The sequence below is a fragment of the Lycorma delicatula genome, chromosome 2 (assembly GCF_047948215.1).
Source record: "Lycorma delicatula isolate Av1 chromosome 2, ASM4794821v1, whole genome shotgun sequence".
In the NCBI taxonomy this organism is placed as follows: Eukaryota; Metazoa; Arthropoda; class Insecta; order Hemiptera; family Fulgoridae; genus Lycorma; species Lycorma delicatula.
This window is the reverse complement of record NC_134456.1, coordinates 232,095,856-232,116,325: the sequence shown is the minus strand read 5'-3', so window position 1 is coordinate 232,116,325 and position 20,470 is coordinate 232,095,856. Positions and strand designations below refer to the sequence as shown.

Below are 20,470 nucleotides of genomic sequence, written 5' to 3'. Positions count from 1 at the left end.
TTACTCTCTATTATGGAGATAATTTAAACTTTCATTTTAAAACTGTGTGTGACATTACAAACCTAAATTATTAACAACTTGCAAAATATCTAATTTGGTAGTCTTCAAAAAAAATTTAATTTAAAAACTTGAATAATATTATTTTTTAAAGCTTACATTTTTTAGTTTTATTTAAAACTTGTAACTGTAAAAAAAAATTATGCTCATTTAAAATAAAGGAATGCTCGATAAAAAGAAATAAATGCTAAGAAATTGTATAAGACTGCAACCAAGTATGGAGTAATCATTCACCAGAATGAGAGAGAAGGAGAGTTCACCAGAATGCAGAAATATGTATTGTCATTTTTTTCTAATTTTTTTCAATCAATTTAATTAAATTCTTGCATTAGAATACTTTGAATAATATAATAACATTAGGCTTTTATAATAACATTAGACTAACAAAAATGATTGGGAAAAAAATATATATTTTCAAATTGTCTGCATATATTGTTTGTAATTAAAAAAGAAAAATTTTTTTTCTTAGAAAACTTTTAACAGTACTACCATCTTTCTACTAACAGATTAGTAAACAATTTTTTTTCTTTGGAGGGAGAAAAGAAAAATTAAAATACCAAAAAAATAATCTTAGATTATTTATATAAAATTATTATATATATAAAATTGAAGCAATGGTTATTTATTTGAATTATATTTATTTTTAAAAAATGATTCAGAAATATAATTAAAAAGAGAAAGTTAACACATGATGTGAGATATATCAAATAAATAAATTTTATTTAAGACTGTTTTATGATTTATTTTGTAAAACATATGTTTTATTTTAATGTCTTGTGTTCTGTTAATTTGTGTTATTGTTGTTTAAATATTAGATCAAAGAAGTGGTTGCCACAAATTTACCTATAAGTTGTGATTTACAGTAGACCTGATGAGTGATGACATGGTATTTTTATTATTATTGTTGTTAATTATATTGTTTTATAAGTTATGGATTTCCATTTTAAATTGTTTTAGAAAAGTTTCATAAATTTAATAACCCCAAAGAATTAAGTTGTTTGCTTAGAGGAAACAAATCTCAATGGAATGTTTTGTTTCTTCAGTTAAATTACAAATTGTTTTGATAAAATTACCAATTTTTTATATTGTTTTATATTAAAATTGTAGTCTAACTTGGTAAATTATTGCGACTAGAATATGGTTCATGAAATATGATCACATATTTTAGGTAGAAAAGATTAGCGGATGCTTTTTCTTCTATTGAATTAAAAGAATTTTTAAGAAAGTCTATTGAATTTCTTAAAAAACATACGCTGTAAATTCATGTTCATTAGTGATATTTCTGTTTATCTTGATGTGATACTAAACTATTCTTGTTTCGGGCAGTACCTAGTAGATGTTTTCCTTACCAAATCCTCAAGAGAATTTTAGTTTCATTATAAGAGTTTCACTGAAAAACTCATGATTTGTCTTCATTTGTCTACTGCCCATGAGTATTATGTCTAGTAAACTGTATTTTCTGTTTACAGGTTTTAAGCAATGCAATTACAAGGCCTGCTCAGCCTGTACCTGTAGTAACTCAACAAGTTTACCAACAAGCTAATGGCCAATATGAAGATGATATGGGTTATAGGTAAAACAGTTATATCTCTTTAATTATGAATTTTTTTATAACAAAATAGAATCTGGGAAAACTGAGGATTTTTTGTCTGGGTTGGTTGGTTAGTTGATTTTTTTTTTTTTTGTTGGTGATTTGTAAAACTCAAGAATTTTATAAAAGGTTTGCCTGACTAAAAAATATTGCAGGTATATATATTTAATAGCTAAAATATAATCGATTTCATAGTTCATATATTTTATTAAAATAGAAATCATATGTTTTTTATTTACTTCTTTCTTATCCTGAGTTTGTCTTAAATATTATCTCTCTTGCATAATCCACGTGTACACTTAGATCTGTTTTTGGATTTTTTTTTTTACCGATTTGGTTGTTTAAATCTTAGCATACTGTTATGAATAATGCGTGTTTTGTTAATACGATAAAGGTTTCTGATCTTTTTTAAATATTCTCTAAATCAAAATAAACTGAAATCCATCTCTGAAAAAAGTCTTAATTTATAAGAGTAACTAGACTTGTTTCGTATTTGACAAAAGTAGTATCTTAAAATGATTTTAATTTTATAACTTTTGGTTGTAATTCAGACAGTTTATGAAATCTGATATAATAATAATAATAATAATAATAATAATAATAATAATAATAATAATAATAATAATAATAATAATAAAAATAATAAACAAAATAAAAATTATTTTTGTTTTAGAACCAGATATAAAAAATAATACTGTTTGGGCCAATTATAATGTGTACTTCTAAAAATTATAGCTTTATGCAGTTACAAACAGGGTAATTTATAGTAATTAAGCTACTTCTCTAATATTTAGTGTAAATTCATTTAAGAAACATTTTATTAAAGCAAATTTCTGAGCCTAGATTAATTTTACATTTTGAATGACTTGATTGGTTCTTATTCTTGGCTCTTCAGGGCACAGATTTGTACAAAAGAATAATCAAGATAATTTTTGCTGAAAGAGATATAATATTTGACGTGATAATCTTGATATGCAACATTATGGAATTGATATAAATTTTTCTTAGTGCTTGCACATTGAAACCTGTATTCTCAGTTTTTTTAATTTGTTTTTAAATATCTTGTCTTATAAATTATTGTTCAGTAATGCATAATACTGCTGATTATTTGTGAGCAGCTTAACCGTATTGCTTCTGAAGAATAAAGTTTTAAAAACTTATATAGAAGCTAAAAATTTAAGTTTTTGCATCATTCTGTTATAGGTTTTACTGTTTCATTCATTTACTATTTGAATGTGTACTTGTTTTGAATGTGATAATGCTATACTCTTGTTCATTGTGGATATGATAGGATGATAATTCATCATGGAATTTTAATATATTCTTCACAAACTACAAAGTTTAATTAAAAAAAGTGTTGTCAGTCGCTAAAACAACAATTAATTGGTCCTATTTAAAAAAAAAAAAAAACAGGGTAAAATGCACAATTTAATTTTTTTAATGTTTGTATTTTTTTCTTCGTCAGCTATTGTAGGTTTAATGTTTGTTAATACATTACATATAGTACATACACTACTGCATGTGCAGTCTATTTACATACAATATTAGTGATAGTGAATATTTTTAATTTGTTAATACATATTTTGAATAAACTTCTGGATATTAATTTTACCAGGTGTGTAATAGTTACTGTATTTTATACAGTGTACTGTATTTTATTTTATTATTTACCGTTACACCTTATACTGTATTGCAGTACAGTATTAGGTTATTTTAAGGCATATTACTCTATTAATATTATTTTTGGATCATCCACAATTTTGGATTATCTGTGGGATTTTCCTGCTATTCTTACAGTTAATCAGGAGTTGACTGTAATAGAATTTTACAACTTGAGAATTTATTCTTTAAAAAATAAATATTGCATCATAATTTTAAGTATCTTTTATTCTTCTAATGGATTCTGGACATTCTGCAAACATAGCTCACGGTAGGGCTATGTTCCTGGGGTTTTATTTGTTTCTTGGATGAGGTGTACAGGGTTGATTGAAGCTAGAACCAAACAACAAAAAGGACAACATGCTTTCTCCATGAGGTTTATTTGTCATCCTCCAAGTGACAATAACATTCATCGATGACATAATCAGTTTGAAACTACCATGTCAGGGAGTCTCCTGTGCAGTCATAAAAATCTGTTAGGGAGGTCAGCCTGAAATTTGCGATGCCATTAGCAATGACACTGTGAAATGTTTTAAAGAAATTCTTACAAACATCCATACTGTTCACAATTGTTACAGACTTTGAAGCGTACTGACTGTTGTGTGTGATGACTTCATAATCAAAATGAGGCACAATGACTTTCTTCTTTATCATACTGTATTTAGTAATAAGAGTCAACAGTTTATTTAGTGTAAAAGTTAATGCATATAATATCTGTTTCTGGGGATCAGAAAATCCTCATGAACTTGCGCAGTGTGAAAAGGGACACCTCAAAATCAAATGTCTTCCAAATTTTATTCCAATAAAATTTTACGGACCCGTTGGTTGTTGCTAAAACAAGAGTTATTTATTTACTTGACAACATTGTGTTGTTCCTCACTGGAAGGCATATACAATCGGTTGAGTGAAGTTTTCCCTGACCGATGGATCGGTTGGCGTGGACTCAATGGCAGAGCTTGTTTGTGATAACCTTCAAGGTCACCCAATCAGATCCCATGTGATTTTTTTTGGGGGGTTTATAAGGAATCTTGTGCATGAGCCTTTGCTACCTACTGAGATAGGCTCAGTAGGTAGCAAACATAGCCTCCTGTTTGAGATACAGGATTGAAGCAGCTTTCACTTCCATTAATCTAGGCATACTGGCTGAAATATGGGGAAATCTCTCCTATGCTGTGTCACAAAAAGGTGCTCACATTGAACTTTTGGAGGGAAAACTTAAACTTTTTCATTTAATTTATAATTCATTATTGTAAGTTAAAATTAAGAGATAAAATCTTTAAAACCCTGATATTCTTTTTTTTGTACACCTTGATACATTCATTGTACATTAACTATTGTAAAATTCTAATAATATTGATTTTTCATTATTTCTCTGTTATTAATGAATGAATTTATTTGAATTTGAAGTAACTCTATTGCAGATATAGAAAGGTAGCACCCCAATGGATATAATAAAATCCTTTTTGAGAATTTCTGCTGCAGATTTATTCTTTTTAGTTTGGGAGGGGTAATTTTAATTTTTGTATTTATTACTCTTTTAAATTATATCAGTTATATATAATATTTTAACTTAACTGAATTCAGTTTCAGCTTGTCTTCTTGGTTATAGTATTTTGTATTTTAATTTGATGTTGACCCATATGTAGAGTGTTAAACTCTGTATATTTTTTTTTGTGATTTATGTAATACTTGTTCATGGTAGTTATTTACATTATTTTAAGAAGACTTAATTCAATTAATAAGATTCATTCGTGTATGTACGATATAAGATTTTTTTGTACAGTATTTTTTTTGTACACTTAATGCTTTCTCATTGCAATTTTATTCCATATTAACGTTTGTGCCATTTCATAAAATAAATGTTACTTTAGTATTAAATATTACTAAAAGAGAAAAAAATAATAAATAAATAATTGAAGCAGTCCTTTTTTTACAAATATATTGAATTTAATAAGAAACTATTAGATATTTCACTGCGATGATTTTAAATCTACAGACGGGATAAACAACTTTAAAAAAAGAAAATGTCTGTTACAAAATTGGATTGTAGTTTATAATGTAATTCTAAAGAAAATTGCTAATATTTATTTTATACAAAGTGATTTTCTTAGCCAATTAATAATAATCTATATATTTTTCAAAGATAGAACGTGTTTTTGTCTGAAAATTCATAATTATTGTGGGCCACAAAGAACATCTCTTGGCTATTAACAAATTTATTTAAATTATTGTTTAAGACGAGGTACTTTTTTGTTCTATGCCACCCAATTCAACTGAAAATCACTCAGAAATAATTATGTTGAAAACAATTTTTAGGTGAGAAAAAGGTAAAAAAAATTTTTTTCAATTTTTGAAAAACGTTTTTGTCAAAAAAATTTTCTTACGGACAGCAATGTTTTAGTATTAAATAATAAATTCAGTAATTATTGCAATCATTTATTATTTAAATAATCAAAACATTACTGTTAATTAGTCAAGGTTAGTGAGTGAAGCAAACATAGGTTAAGTTTTGTTATTTTATATCTATAATTGTAAGCAATAATGCTCATTGCATTTTTTGTCAAAAATTTGGCAAAAAAATTTTTCAAAAATTGAAAAAAAAAATTTGTTACAATTTTTCTCACCTAAAAATTCTTATCAACATAATAGTTATTTTTGAGTTGATTTAGGCAAGCATTTTTGGGTGGAATAAAAAAAAAAGATCATAATATTTGGATTTTTAAACAGCTTTACTGCAGATAGTCTTATATGCTCCAGGTATTATTTGATAGAACCTTTTTTTAGAATTTTTGTCTCAGCTTATATGTTTTTATGTAGTTTGGATAAAGTAATGTTAATTTAATAATTTTTCACTAAATATACAGGTTACAAATTAAATAGGCAATTTTTATGAAAAAAAAGAAAAATTGATATATAATGCTGAATTGTCTGAAGTAAAGTTTGAAATGCATATATGTATGTGTATACATGTACATATATAAAAAATATTGCTTATTTACTTGAAATTCTCTGTTATGCATCTTAATGCACCTTTTGGTTTTTTCATTTAGCATATTGATATATACATACCCCATTCTCATGAAATTTAATTCTTAATATTCTAAGAATAGGTCTTTATCAATCATGCCTGGAACTTTTACACCCATCTTCATTAATTTTTTTTATCTTTTATCTGTTCGCTTTATGTCGTATTTGAATTTTTTAATCGTTTCTGTAAGATTAGTGTAAGATTTCTAATCCAATTATTACTTTTAATAAAGAAACTAGAGTTTTTCTTGATAATGTCAATAAAAAGTTGTTCCATATCAAAAAACATTGTTTTCTCTTAATTGTAATTGTATAAGTTAACAGCTCTTAAGTTTGAATGTTTTAACTTATATATTTGTGTAATATTAATTTTGAATTACCTTCTTTATGGACAGAACAGAGTTTCATCCATGACAATAGAATCATTTTACCAGGCATACATTGCTTGTGTGAATGTGCAGTGTTTTAAGGATAATTAAATTTGATAGTGTCTTGTAATGATCACTTTTTTATTGTTTGAGTATACTATTAATATCTCTGTTAATCAGAAGTAATTCCCCTTTATTACTGTGGTCATTAAAAAGAAAAAAATCTAATAATAATAAAACAGGAAGTTATTTAGTATTACATTTTGGCATTTATTCAGGCAGTTTACATTTTTAAATTTAATATTGTTTTGTTTTAATAGTAACTAATGTAAATAAAAATAACTGGCTAGTCATTTTAATCCAGAGTTGCAGTCTTACTAGTGGTGATATTTAGTGGTGCCAGTCTACTACTGTGTACTAACATAACATAACTGTGTGTCATAACATAACTGTTCAGTATTGGTCATCAACTCTATTAGTCATATTGATAACTCAGTTAGTGAAATTTTCTCTTGACATTTAGGATTATTTATGTTACCTCTGATAGAGTAATTATTATTAACTGCTCTCATTCATTCAATCATTATTCTGTTAAAAAGTGAAAACTTAAATTTTATTCCTGTGGTATAAAATTTATTCATCATGTTCACTTCAAAAGCATATGTGGATTTTCATATTAAGTAATTTATTTTTTTCTTTTAATCAATGTGCATGAAATTTAATTTTTTTATAGGTTAAAACTATTAACTTCATCTATTATTTGCATGTGTAGTTTTTTACTGGACTGATATGAATATGATTAAATAACTTTCTTTTATGTAACTGTGTTGTTAAATTAAATAATTATAAAGTTTTTATTCGTATGTTAACAAGTAAAAGTAAATGCAGTATTCACTGTTTCCACTCTTTCATCATGAACCTTAATTTAAATAATTAATTTTTTTGCTTGATAAATTTTTGTTTATCTATTTAAAATAATATTTAACATGTCTTTCAAATTTTTTTAGATTAATTTATTTATACATTTTTTTACTATTACACTGCCAAAAGGCTGACTATACTTTTCTTTTAAATTTAAATTAATGAAGATTTTTATGACACCTGTTTTTTTAATATTTTTTATAAATTGAGTACTAGTAAATTTTTTTATGTTTTAAAAAAATATTCCATAGGTAATAATTGTGGATTTTGCTACAAAATTAGTTACTAAATAACCTGTAGATTTAGATAGAAAAAACTGCTTAAACATAATCACAGATGTTATTGAAAGTAGAACAGCTAAAAAATTGTATAATGAGATTATTGCGCTGTAAATGTTACTGAATGAATACTTGTTAGGATTATACCAGATTCAGGATGAATAAATAAAAATAAAACTATGACAACGATAGTAATTCACTATATCTCTGTGGAGGTGGTATGAACAACCATCACAGTTTGTAGCCTTGAACATGTTAATATGTTGTCATTTAATTTTTAGGTCATATAAAAATTGTTTTATGTAGATTTCATAAGAAAGCTACCTATTGTAGTGGGTACCATGATTCCACTTGTGAGAAATTTTGACATATCTTTGCATTTCCTCTTGCATCATCCTCCAAACAGACGGGGTTTGGAGGATGTGAAATGATTCAAAAACACAGTCTGCTCAAAAGTTTGTATATATATATATATATATTTCACTTTCTTGTGGACACGATAACTGCTGTAATTTTGTGCCAATTACTCTCAAATTGTTCCTTAAAAATAACTTTCCCCAAAATCTCGGTCAAGTTTGTTAGTGGCCAAAATCGGACCATGGGGGTGGAAATGGGGAATTTAAAAAAAAAACAAAATATCACTATAACTTTTTTATTAAGTAAAATATCAAATTCGTTTAAAAGTTCTTACTATTCTTTAGATAAGGGCTGAGAATTTTGTAAGTAAAGTTTTTTAATATCACCAACCATTAGCCTAGGAGGTGAAAAAATGGGGTTTTGAAAACAAACAAAAAATCATACCTCCCTTAATAGGCACAGTATTGAATCTGTTTAATGTGGTAGTTAGTCCTCTAAACATTGCTGGAATTGTAAGAAGATGGGGCTTGTCATATGCTTTTTTTGCATGCAACCATTTTAGTGTGAGTAATTTGAAAATCTTATTTATTCCCTATGTAGCACTGGTGAAATCCACCTCTGCCTTCTGGTGTGCCAAAAGGGTTTTTTATAAGCATTTTTCATCCAGCACCCCATAAATCTATATACAAAGCAATATCTTGGTTTATTTTAAAACTGATCTGAATTGCAGAGAATTTACTGATTTTACTTTGAAGTAATAAATTAGCTTCTCTGTATTTTAAAAATGTTTATAAAAAAACTTTTATATTATTATTTTTTTATTTTCATTATTAATTATATTATATATTATTACTATTATACAGGTATATATATTTTAATACGGTTTGTGAGTAAATTTTTCCGACGAATTGCTTATTAGTTGTATTAAATTGTTTGGCTCATAGAGAAACTACAGTAGTATTATACAGTAAATATTTTAAAACTGTAATAGGCGGATAAGCCATATTTTATATTATTAAACCTTGCCTTCTGGTGTGCCAAAAGGGTTTTTTATAAGCATTTTTCATCCAGCACCCCATAAATCTATATACAAAGCAATATCTTGGTTTATTTTAAAACTGATCTGAATTGCAGAGAATTTACTGATTTTACTTTGAAGTAATAAATTAGCTTCTCTGTATTTTAAAAATGTTTATAAAAAAACTTTTATATTATTATTTTTTTATTTTCATTATTAATTATATTATATATTATTACTATTATACAGGTATATATATTTTAATACGGTTTGTGAGTAAATTTTTCCGACGAATTGCTTATTAGTTGTATTAAATTGTTTGGCTCATAGAGAAACTACAGTAGTATTATACAGTAAATATTTTAAAACTGTAATAGGCGGATAAGCCATATTTTATATTATTAAACCTTGCGTAAAAAATATTCTACATTTTTTGGTGCATTATGCAAACTTCACAGTGGCAGAACAAATAATTGATTTATTATTGAACTAATAATTCTCAGAAAAGAAATTAATTCAAAATAAAATCAATAAATTCACTGCAATTCAGCTCAATTTTAAAGTCAATTTTGTGACAGTGCATGTCAAATTTATGGTTTGTTGGATGAAAACATACTTCAAAGAAAAAAAATTGGAGAAGACTTAAAACATATTTACATATACAGTGCTACAGACAATGGTACCTTCTGGTTCAAACCAGCTTCACAGAGATAAAATTAATTTCATTCTCTGTACACACAATGTTAAAATAAAGAATTATGATTCTTCTCTACAGTTTTACATTGTGATTCCATAAATGTCTTCATAGATGTTACTAGTAGTCTCAGCCTAATTTTATCAAAATGTCACTTACAGGTGTGTTATTACTGTTTGTGGTGAAAGTATTAGAAAGTAGGTGAAATCCCTTACTTAAATTACTCATTATATCATGTTTTAAATTATGAGATAGTTTTTAAATTTATTCATAGAATCTCTTTGATTACCAGAAGCATATTACTGCACTTGAAAATGTAATGCTTTGACCATTAATTTATGGTATTCATAGAACATTGCAGTCCAACAAAAAACAAATTCCTGACTAGTTGGGGTTTTTTTAACATTTTTTGAAGATTTATACAGTAATAATAGTAATACAATAATAGTAATACAATAAGACCTAAATATTGAACACAATTCTAATACCCCCCATTCAAGGCTGTCTGTCTGACAGACTTGTCAACTTGTTGGAAGAATGGCAGTTATATTATAAAAAAATGAGAATTTGATAAAGAAAGATAAATTAAAAAAGTAGATGCAATACAAAAATGAAATCAATGCTAAAATAATATTAATTAAATATTACCAGGCTTCTTTTTATTACCACATAGGATATGTGCTATCCTATGCGCACAATCCATCCAGAAAAAAGAAAAAAAATCATAAAAGGTAAATATATAAATAAGAAAATAGACCTGTAGAGTTCAGTAACAGTAAAAAAATTAATGGTAAAGTTTTGAGTTATAATGTGCCTGCATTGTTTGAGCTCTTTATACTACATGCTTAAAACAATCAAATTTATGTATTAAAAATAGAAAATTAATTTAATATGCAAATATCTAAAACAAATTATCAAATACCTAAATAAAACTTATAAATTTTTTATTACCATAATAGTATAAAATCATCATATGGTATTCTGCCTGTTGGCAAGTTCCTGGCACTACTGTTTCTGTTCTATGCTTTTCTTTTCGTCTCATCATAACCTTCACTACACCATATGTCACTTATAACTTCCTTCCTCCTCTTTCTTCACTTAAACGGATCCTACAAGAATTATTATTCCTTTTCCCCTAATTATATGCCCAATCCAGTTTCCTTTTCTCCTTCTGACAGTCACCAATATTATTCTAGCTTCTTTTATTCTTCTTAGTTACTTACTCCAGATTCTAGTTCCACCTCCAGAGACCCCACATTTCAAAAGCCTCCTCAACCTTTTCTTTTTCCTTTTTGCCATGTTTCACTACCGTACAAAAGTATACTCCAAACATAGCATTTTACCTTCTCTTCCTCAGGTTCAGATCCATGTTGCTGCAGAGTAGATTTTTCTTTCTAAAAAAAAAGCTTCCTTTGTCATTGCAATTCTTAATCCAATTTTTTAACCTTCTACTCTTTGGTTAGTGTCGAGATGTCTGTATCTTTTTCCTTGTTTAATTTTTCCTTCTGCCGTTACAACAACCATATCTTCCCTCTTTCACCTTAATAACTTGTTTTCTTCACACTTATTTTCTTCCCATATTCTCCTTCCCTACTTCTGTTGCTTTTATCAAACTACGATCAGCAAATCTGACATAATCTATATTTTTGCCACCTTTGCTTATTCCTTTTTGGTCATCCAATATTTCATTTGACATTCCTCAACATAAAGGTTGAACAAGAGTTTGTGATATAGCAGCCTTGCCTCACTCCTTTGTCTAATTCTAACCAGTTTGTGAGATTTTCACAGCTGCATTTTGCTTCATACATAATTCTCTGATCAGTCTCCTATACTTCCAATCAACTCTTTTTTTCTTTCACAATCTCAATAACTTTTCCACTATCTTTTTGTCGAATCTCTTTTCCATATTTGTAAAACACAAGCTCAGTCCTACAGCTTCTCTTGTTCTTTTTCCTTTTCTTAATCCAAACTCTTCTTCCCCCATAATCTGCTCTATTTATATAATCAACCTTCTATTCATAACTCTCAGCATTATTTTTGCAACATGTGGTAATTGATAGTTTTAGGTCTTTCACATTTTTTGATTCTAACCTTGTTAGGTATCATTATCATTATTTAAAAAAAAAACATTTTTGGCCATACTTCAATATTGTAAATTGTACATTGAGAGTATTTCACCCACTTATACTGTTGCTCTCCTGTTTGTCTTTAATACATTGTATAATTTTAGATCTCAAAATTGCTTTCTTCTCTTCTATGACTTTTTCCACCTCAGCTTTCCAAGTTTCAAGTTTCCTCCTCCCTACATAGAAGTCCTCGATATTCTCTTCTCATCATTTATCTCATCTTTATAAACATTTCTATCATCTTTTACAATCTTCTTTGTCTGTACATTCTTCTTTTAGCCACCTTTCCCTAGCTTTATTTGTTTCTTTCTGTAATTCGTTATTCAGTCTTCGTTAGATATCTCTGTTGTATTCTCCTTTTTTATTTTTATATTTTCTTTTTTCTTCCATTTTTCATAAAATTTCTTGTTACTCAAGGTTTCTTTGTCTGGGTCCCTTCATAGAAACAGATTTTTCTCTGTAGGTTCTCTCATAGATAATTTTGTCACTTTGACAACATATCCTCTGCTTTCACTTTCCCTTGTCTTTCTTTCACCTTCATTGTAGTCTGAATTCTCTGTAATCTTATTTTCATTTACATCATTAACAGAATATGACTGATCACTTTCTGTGTTTGCTCCTGAAAGCCCATTTTCCTATTTTCAACCAAAAATTATAATCTGGAAGCAAGATCCATCGTTTGGTCTTGTACAAGTATTTCTTATTCGTTAATTATTTTTTTTAAAAATGCATTCATAATGAAAAGATTCTCTTGGCAAAATTCAACCAGCCTGTTTTGTCTTTCATTTCATGTTTCCAATCTGAACTTGCCCACTGTCTACCCATTTTCACCTTCTCACAATTTCGTTCCAGTCACCCATAATTATTTTACAGCAGTCCTGTTCATTTTCTAATAACTCCTTAATGTTATTTTACGTCTTCTCATTATCATCATCCTTTTACTTCAAATGCTGGCATGTACACCTGAATGTTACTAGATTTTTTAGCAGCACATGCCAATCCTTACAGCCATTACTCTTATCATCCAGATAAATTACTTTTTGTACTCTTCTTGCCACACTATTTTTTACAGCTTTTCCTACTGTTTTTTCCTCTTTCAATTCCTGGGTAATGCAAGGTAACTTCACAATTTCTCAACTCCTCTCCCATCTAAGCTTGTTTATCTCTACTATATCCATTTTATCAGTAAATTAAATTCTGTTTTACTGTATTCATATTGACATCTTAATTCAATTTATTTATTTAAAATAAATACTAAAAATGATAAAATTAATACTAAAAATGATAAAATTAATACTACAGTTTCAATATATAGACAGTAATAGAAAATATTGAAATTATTCTCTCATCTTTGCGCAGATACATTATTTAATATTATAAAAATGTATATCTTCATGTATTACAAATTTTGTAATTTTTTTAAAATTACTATTAAGTTATTTTCATATCTTTCATAGACTATACATTCTGAATTTATTGCACTATCATCTATAATGAATAATAAAAACATAGATTAAATGATTACAACTGTAGTGGAGATGTTTGCAATTTGTGACAGTTATTAACATTAATATTTTATGTCTGACTGAGACTGTAAACATATGTCTGTGTAATTTCAATATTCTTTTCTTTCATTAGATATAAAATAAATTTCTGATGAAGCAAAGCTCTCTGAAAAATTAATAAACATCAAAGAAGAAACAAGCATTAATGAAAAAAACATTAATAAATCTAATATTTAGATTTTAATTCTTTTATTTTCAGTATTAATGTCTTGTTCTTTATTGACATACAGATTTATGAATTTTTATTATTATATCTGAATTTAATGGTCTACAGTGTGATGGATGTAATAATATCTTTCTCTCTTTTTTCTTAAATAAATCCCTGGTGCATATAGCTTGAAGTCATAGATCAATCAGCAGTTTTCTATGTTGCAAAATTTTGACTTTTTTAATTAGTGTTCTTTTATCTTGGTAACCTAACTTCCTGAAAAAGAATAATAAATATCCCATTATCTATGTATTTTGAATTTGATACGTGTTATCAGTTACATGGATTTATTAGTAATCCTGTGTGTTAAATAATAATATATTTTTAGTATCATTAATTTTGTTTAATCATCTGTAAGTTGTAATCCAAGTAGAAAGTTTTATGTGCTGCTGTGCTGCTATAATCTTGCAACTTTCTATTGCATGTGGACAAAGGTAGATAGCAAGATTTTGTATTTACTTGTACTTCCTTGCAAGTTAATGATGTAAGCATTATTTTATATCTACAATGTACAAATATCTGTAATAAATTACCATTCCACATTATTTATTGTAATAGAATTTTTTTTCAGTATATTACCTGGTGTACAAAAAATATTGTATTTTTAATTTAAGTGCCTTAGCTTTTGAACAGAAAGCCTTCTGTGTTTGGCAGTTTGCTGAATGTAAATCTGTGGTTACAATTCAACTTCCATTCTGTAGAAAAATTGTGATTCTCCCGAGTGACAATAACAATTTTCGATTGCATAATGTTTGTCAAAACTGAGTTATTTAACTAGAAATTTGAGTTTCAATGAATATACGTACTGAAACACTCTTTTAAAAAACACATATATGATAGTGTAAATAACACAAACACAATTTTTGTTTTCTAACGTGCAATACATGATTTTTAATCTGTTTTTTGATGCTGAAAGCAAATATGAACTCTGAATCTTTCTGTCGCTCAATTTTTTTTTATTTATTTTAATTAAAGGTTTTTTTTTCTTTTTCGATGTATAGTTAGCATTTTAAGCTGCTATATTGTATTTTTGTTAGCTCATTTTTTATTGTTTAACTTTTTTTAATGTAATTTGTAAGCTATAAATAAACAATACTAGACAAAGAATTAAATTATATCATAGTCGCATATTATGACATCTAATACCGAAGAGTTAGCATTCATGGACAAGATTAATCAATGCAGGTTAAAACGTGTAGCTGAAAACACAGCTGTGTTGTTTGTATTAAGTACTGGATTTAGGAATGAATTAATTTTATTCAGTCTTGTTGCTGTCTTTTAACAGTTCAGTGTAGTAATGCCTGAAAATTGTATAAATGATGTTGATACCTTTTGTTATGTATGTGGTGAGTTTAGCGTAAAATAAAATAGAAAAAAACATTACATCTTTAATTAAAAAAGCATATCGTGTACTTTCACTGTAAAATTGGTGATAAGACCATGGGCTCCTCATATAGTATGCACTAATTGTTCTGTATATTTAAGAGGATGGCTGATAGGTAAATGGAATGCTTTGCCATTTGGTATACCTATGGTTTGGCCTGAATCAAAGGATCATGTAACTGATTGTTACTTTTGTTTAACAAGTGTATCTGGAATTTCTAAAAAAATGTAATCATACTGTAAAATATCCTTCATTGTAATCTGCAATCAGCCATGAATGTATGTTTTGAAAGCAGCGATGATAAAATTGGTGATCAGGATAAGAAGTGCTCCTCGTATAGTATGCACTAATTGTTCTGTATATTTAAGGTGATGGCTAAAGGTTACATGAAAGGCTTCTTTGCCATTTGGTGTACTTAGGTTTGGCCTGAATCAAAGGATCGTGTAACTGATTGTTACTTTAGTTTAACAAGTGTGTCAGTAATTTCTAAAAAATCCAAACATACTGTAAAATATCCTTCATTGCAATCTGCAATCAGCCATGTACTTCTCTGTAAAATTATTCCAGTTCCTGAGCCACCTGTGAATGTATGTTTTGAAAGCAGGGATGAAGAATCTGGCAGTACTGAAGAAGACAATGAGCCACATCATATATCACAAGGTGAATTAGATGACTTTGTTAGGGATTTAAATTTATCAAAAAATCAAGCTGAAATATTAGGATCAAGACTGCAAGGTTGGAATGTACTTCAAAAAAATTAAAAAAATTGGGTTTTTGAAGCTGACATAAGAACTTTCTCAGTACTTTATTGATAAAAATAATTTGATTTATTGCACAAATATGATGAGGTTATGTTGCACTTAGGACAAGTTCATAAACTGGTGCCTTTTCATTCATTTGCCCAAGTATAGTTTAAAAGTAGATCTACTACATAACTGTAACAAATATCCTTTGATTCCAATCCTTCACAGTATTAATTTGAAAGACATACAATGTGATAAAAGACATTTTTGAAAAAAATAAATTAAAAAAACATAGCTGGAACATATGAGGCGATTTGAAAGTTATAGTTATTTGGTTAGGCTATACTAAGTGCATGTGTTTCTTTGTGAATGGAACAGCTGAGCTAGGGATAAACATTGTTACCAAAGAGTGGAAGAAACGAGACAACTTAACGCCACATGGGAAAAATTTTATTCATGAGCCCTTAGTAGAACCCAAAAAAATATTTTACCCCTCTCCATATCAAGCTAATGATTTTCATTATGGTAAGTTAAATGGTTAAGTCATATAATTTGCAAATTTAGTAACATTTTCTAATCAAAATTTAAAGCAGTAGATGACTTTCAGAAATTAAGTTGGTTGTTTTCAACTAATTTTTAGATTAATTGAAAGATTTAATCGTAGAGTAGCAATGGAATCTAACCTACTTCGTAATTGTAATTAATAAATGTGATAGATTGTATGACTCAAAATTCTGTTAAATATAAATTTTAATGTAATTGACCATAAAGGATTTTATTTTTAGGTGAAGTTTAATGTGGAGAGTGCTTTAAAAGAAAGAATGAGGTCATACCATGATGTTCAAAAGCTTTATAGGATACAGAATCTATGACCATTAAAAATTATTCATAATTAATTTTTCTGTCAAAATCTCTGTCCTTCAATTTGATATTTTATGTTAAAAAAAAGTATGTATATCTGTCCAACCATTATTAATTACATTAATAAAGTATAATGAAAAGTAAGGCACGCACTGAATCTTTAAATTTGAAAAGAGTTAAGAATTTTGGCAATAAGCTCTTTTTAATAAGCTAGCATAGGTCAGGGCTAAAATTAAGACAGAGATTTGGCTGTCTTGCAGGGCCTGGGAATGACATAGTTGGGCCCGGTCACCTCATGTGGCAGTTAGAGACAGGCAATTGTTAAGACCCAGCCTGTTTTCTGGAGGGAGGGGTGGATGATATAGTCAGGCCTGGTTACCTTCTCTCAGAGATTAGAGGCAGGCAAAATAAAGATCAAAAGATCCGACCAGGGAGGACCTGCCATGCCGGATTCGCTGCTGATGGGTGGGGAGGCTCGAGTAAAAGGACACTTTCCGGGGCTGAACATTACTTAATTGTATGTCCGGCCCAGAGGAGTATGGTGAAAAAAAGCTCTCTTTCTATACAAAGGTGTTCTTAAATCAAAGTAGAGATGGAAATGTTTCTGAGAAAGAGCTTTAAAAAATCTATATAAATAATCTGTAGCTATTAAGATTTTTTTTAATTGCCTAGTTTTTTTTTTTATGTAGAAGTATAAGTTGACTTTATATCTTTAATTGGTTGATATAACCAGGAAGGATATTGTGGTTTTTTTATTTGTTTCATACTTATTTTACCAGTTTTGTTTTTTATCTGTTAAGTTGTATAAAAATATAATTTATGTATGGTTTTTATATGGTTGTCACACACAGTTTTTGTCATATTTAAAAGTACTTTTACGGTAAACCTGAACCTGGTTGATCTGCAGGGTTATTTTATTTAACCTTCTTAAATCTTTAGAAAGGAATAAGATGAGAATAAGGTTATTGAAATAAGTTAAACCTTACAATGAGTACGCATATCAATCTGAAATTTCTTGCTCTTTTTATTCAATGAAGCAGATTCATGATTAGTTTAAATACTAAACACTTTAACAATAAAGAAAAATTTTCTGTTACATGTTGTGTTTATCTTGTAACTTCAATATATTTACTATATCCTATCTCCTCAGTTATCTGTTTACATAACAGTGTAATGCAGTGTTGTCTTTTGCTCACCTTTCTATTACTGAAATGTAAGTCTTGTTCTAATATTTTACTTTCTGATATAGTTGTTATCTCTTTACAAGATTCTGACACAAATTTATCTTTCTTATTCTTCTGAACATTAATTTTAAATTTTGTCTACCAAGAAAATTTTCAACATAGCACTTTTGCTTAAAGAAAAATAATTGAATTTTTATGCGTAATATGCAGTTTCCAGTTTTGGTGGACATTTACCTGAGTGAAAATTATGTAAAAATATAAAAAAGTTAAGGTTTCATCATGTAAAAAAAGAAATAATCTGATGTGTGCCCTTTGCTTTTTTTAATTTTTAGCTGTGTGGTAAAACTGGGAGAAAATATTTAATTACATATGTCCATAATTCTGTTTTTAAAAATTCATTATAAATTGCTATAGAAGTTCTGTAAACTTTCTATTTTTATTTCTCATCAGAATTAAAAAAAAAATTCTTACAAAATAACTTCCCACAGGCATTAGTTGTGTTCATGCATGCGCATGTGAAAAGTTAAATTATGTTAAAATGTAAAAATACATTTGTTACATTTTACCTTAGAACTTTTGCATTCTGGATTGAATGAACAACCTGCTTGTTTAAGACGCACTGAAAATAAAAATTTTTGAGAATTTGCTGCATGGACTATGTTTTTTGTTGACATTTTGCATGTACGTATTGTTTTTAGATTATTAGGAAAGACAACTAAGTGCATTGCTTTTCTGACATGTTTACTTGTTTAAAATAGGTTAATACATATCTGAACTGACTGTGGTTCTCAATATTTTTAACCCTGCACACTACAGACTGTGGCCAGTTTTTCTAACTTCCTAACTTTATAGAAGATTTCAGTGAATAAATATTAAAACTTTTTCACAAATTTATAAAGCTTGTTAATTATCGTAATTAAGCTTTATTGTCTATTTATTTGTTTTTTATTCAGTTTTAAAAAAAAATGTGTTTATATTTCTAAAGAAAACTGTTAACAAGAAAATTGAGGATTTGTATGGTTGAAAAAAAATATAATTTTAAATCTTTAAATTAAATTTTTTTTTTTTTCTGATTTTTTTTTTTATCCACATGCGATTATGTTTAAGTTAATAAAAATTGTAAATTTTAGTTTGTTTTCCCTTTAGAATGTCTTTTTGATCGCTCGCTTTACTCGTTTCTGTGAAAATATTTTTAAGATAAAATTTATTAAAAATAAATTTTTAATTTTCATGGTAAAATTTATTTGAAGTATATTTTAAATCTTTAAGTTAAATTTATTATGGAAAGGATGTAGATAGGGCACTTCACTCTTAGGGCTTATGTATTTTTGAAAAGCTTTAGTCTCTCCAGTTCTGTATCTAGCATGTGTGTCTGACCTAATCAAGAACACAAACCTCTTGAGAGATTCCGTACAAAGATTTGAAAGTATAACTTTCAAACCTGGACATTCAAGGTTGATATAGCTATGCAGTTTCTTGTGACTAATTGTAAAATGCATTGGAAATTTAATTGAAATGAGCTCTTCTAACAGATTCAGTATAATAGTCCATTCCCAGTAATGAAAAAGTTGATCCTTCCTCAATTTGGACCATTTAACCAAGTAAGGAAATTTGAGAGAGATTTTTTAGGTTTATAGATTAGAATCTTCCCCTGACTATAAATGGGATATTTATCTGAATTAAGATTGTTTTGGGCCTACTTTTAAAACCTCAAGAGTTGTAGGAGTTCAACTTTACTACAAAAATACTCTGCTCCTGTAAATGGAGAAATTATACTTTCTTTGTTTATCCCATTAGCTCTGTGATTATTAATTATAATTATTAATTAATTAAATATTTATATTATTTTTTAGTTTTGGTTCTCTTCAAGTTCATAACTGTATTTTTGTTATTAATGTTTTGTTTGACTAAGTTTGTAATCATTGTGGAAGTTTATACTTAATTTCTGCAAGGGTTCTGTATTTACAGTGTTCTTAGTTGTCAGTTAGTAATAGACAACATAAAATTGGTAATTTTTTCTCTCTTCATTGAAAAAAAATTCTTAATATCAAACATTATTACATCACCATAAACTTTCTACAAAAAAATATTTTTGTAGAAATAGATTTTGATCCTTTTTGCAAAATCTCATCAAGAAATGATGCAATTTGTTGTTAGTTTTAGGTAATTTTTATAAGTATTGGTAATTTTTGTTTTATAACCAGGTTATTGTTATAGTGTTACTGAATACAGATACCAAATTTTATGTGAATAATTATTGTTAGAACAAAACACTATATCCAGAGGAATATTAATAGTTGTATTCATTTAAACAATTGTCTCAGAAAGTTAAGTGATAGAATCAAATGAGTGCTGAAAATTTAGAGAAATTTTAAAACAGTTTATTGCACTGCCACTTTTTTCACACAACTTCATCAGATTTCATGAGA

At 27.6% G+C, this 20,470-nt stretch overlaps 1 protein-coding gene across 3 annotated transcripts in view; it reads left to right on the top strand.

The window, feature by feature from the left end:
* The window catches only part of LOC142319739 (uncharacterized), a 267,119-nt gene that overhangs the window by 223,985 nt on the left and 22,664 nt on the right, over window positions 1–20,470 (top strand). For all 3 annotated transcript variants that reach the window (XM_075357356.1, XM_075357358.1, XM_075357359.1), the window contains one exon: window positions 1,527–1,630. In XM_075357356.1, the coding sequence (XP_075213471.1) occupies window positions 1,527–1,630 (104 nt within the window). The remainder of the gene's footprint in view (window positions 1–1,526; window positions 1,631–20,470) is intronic.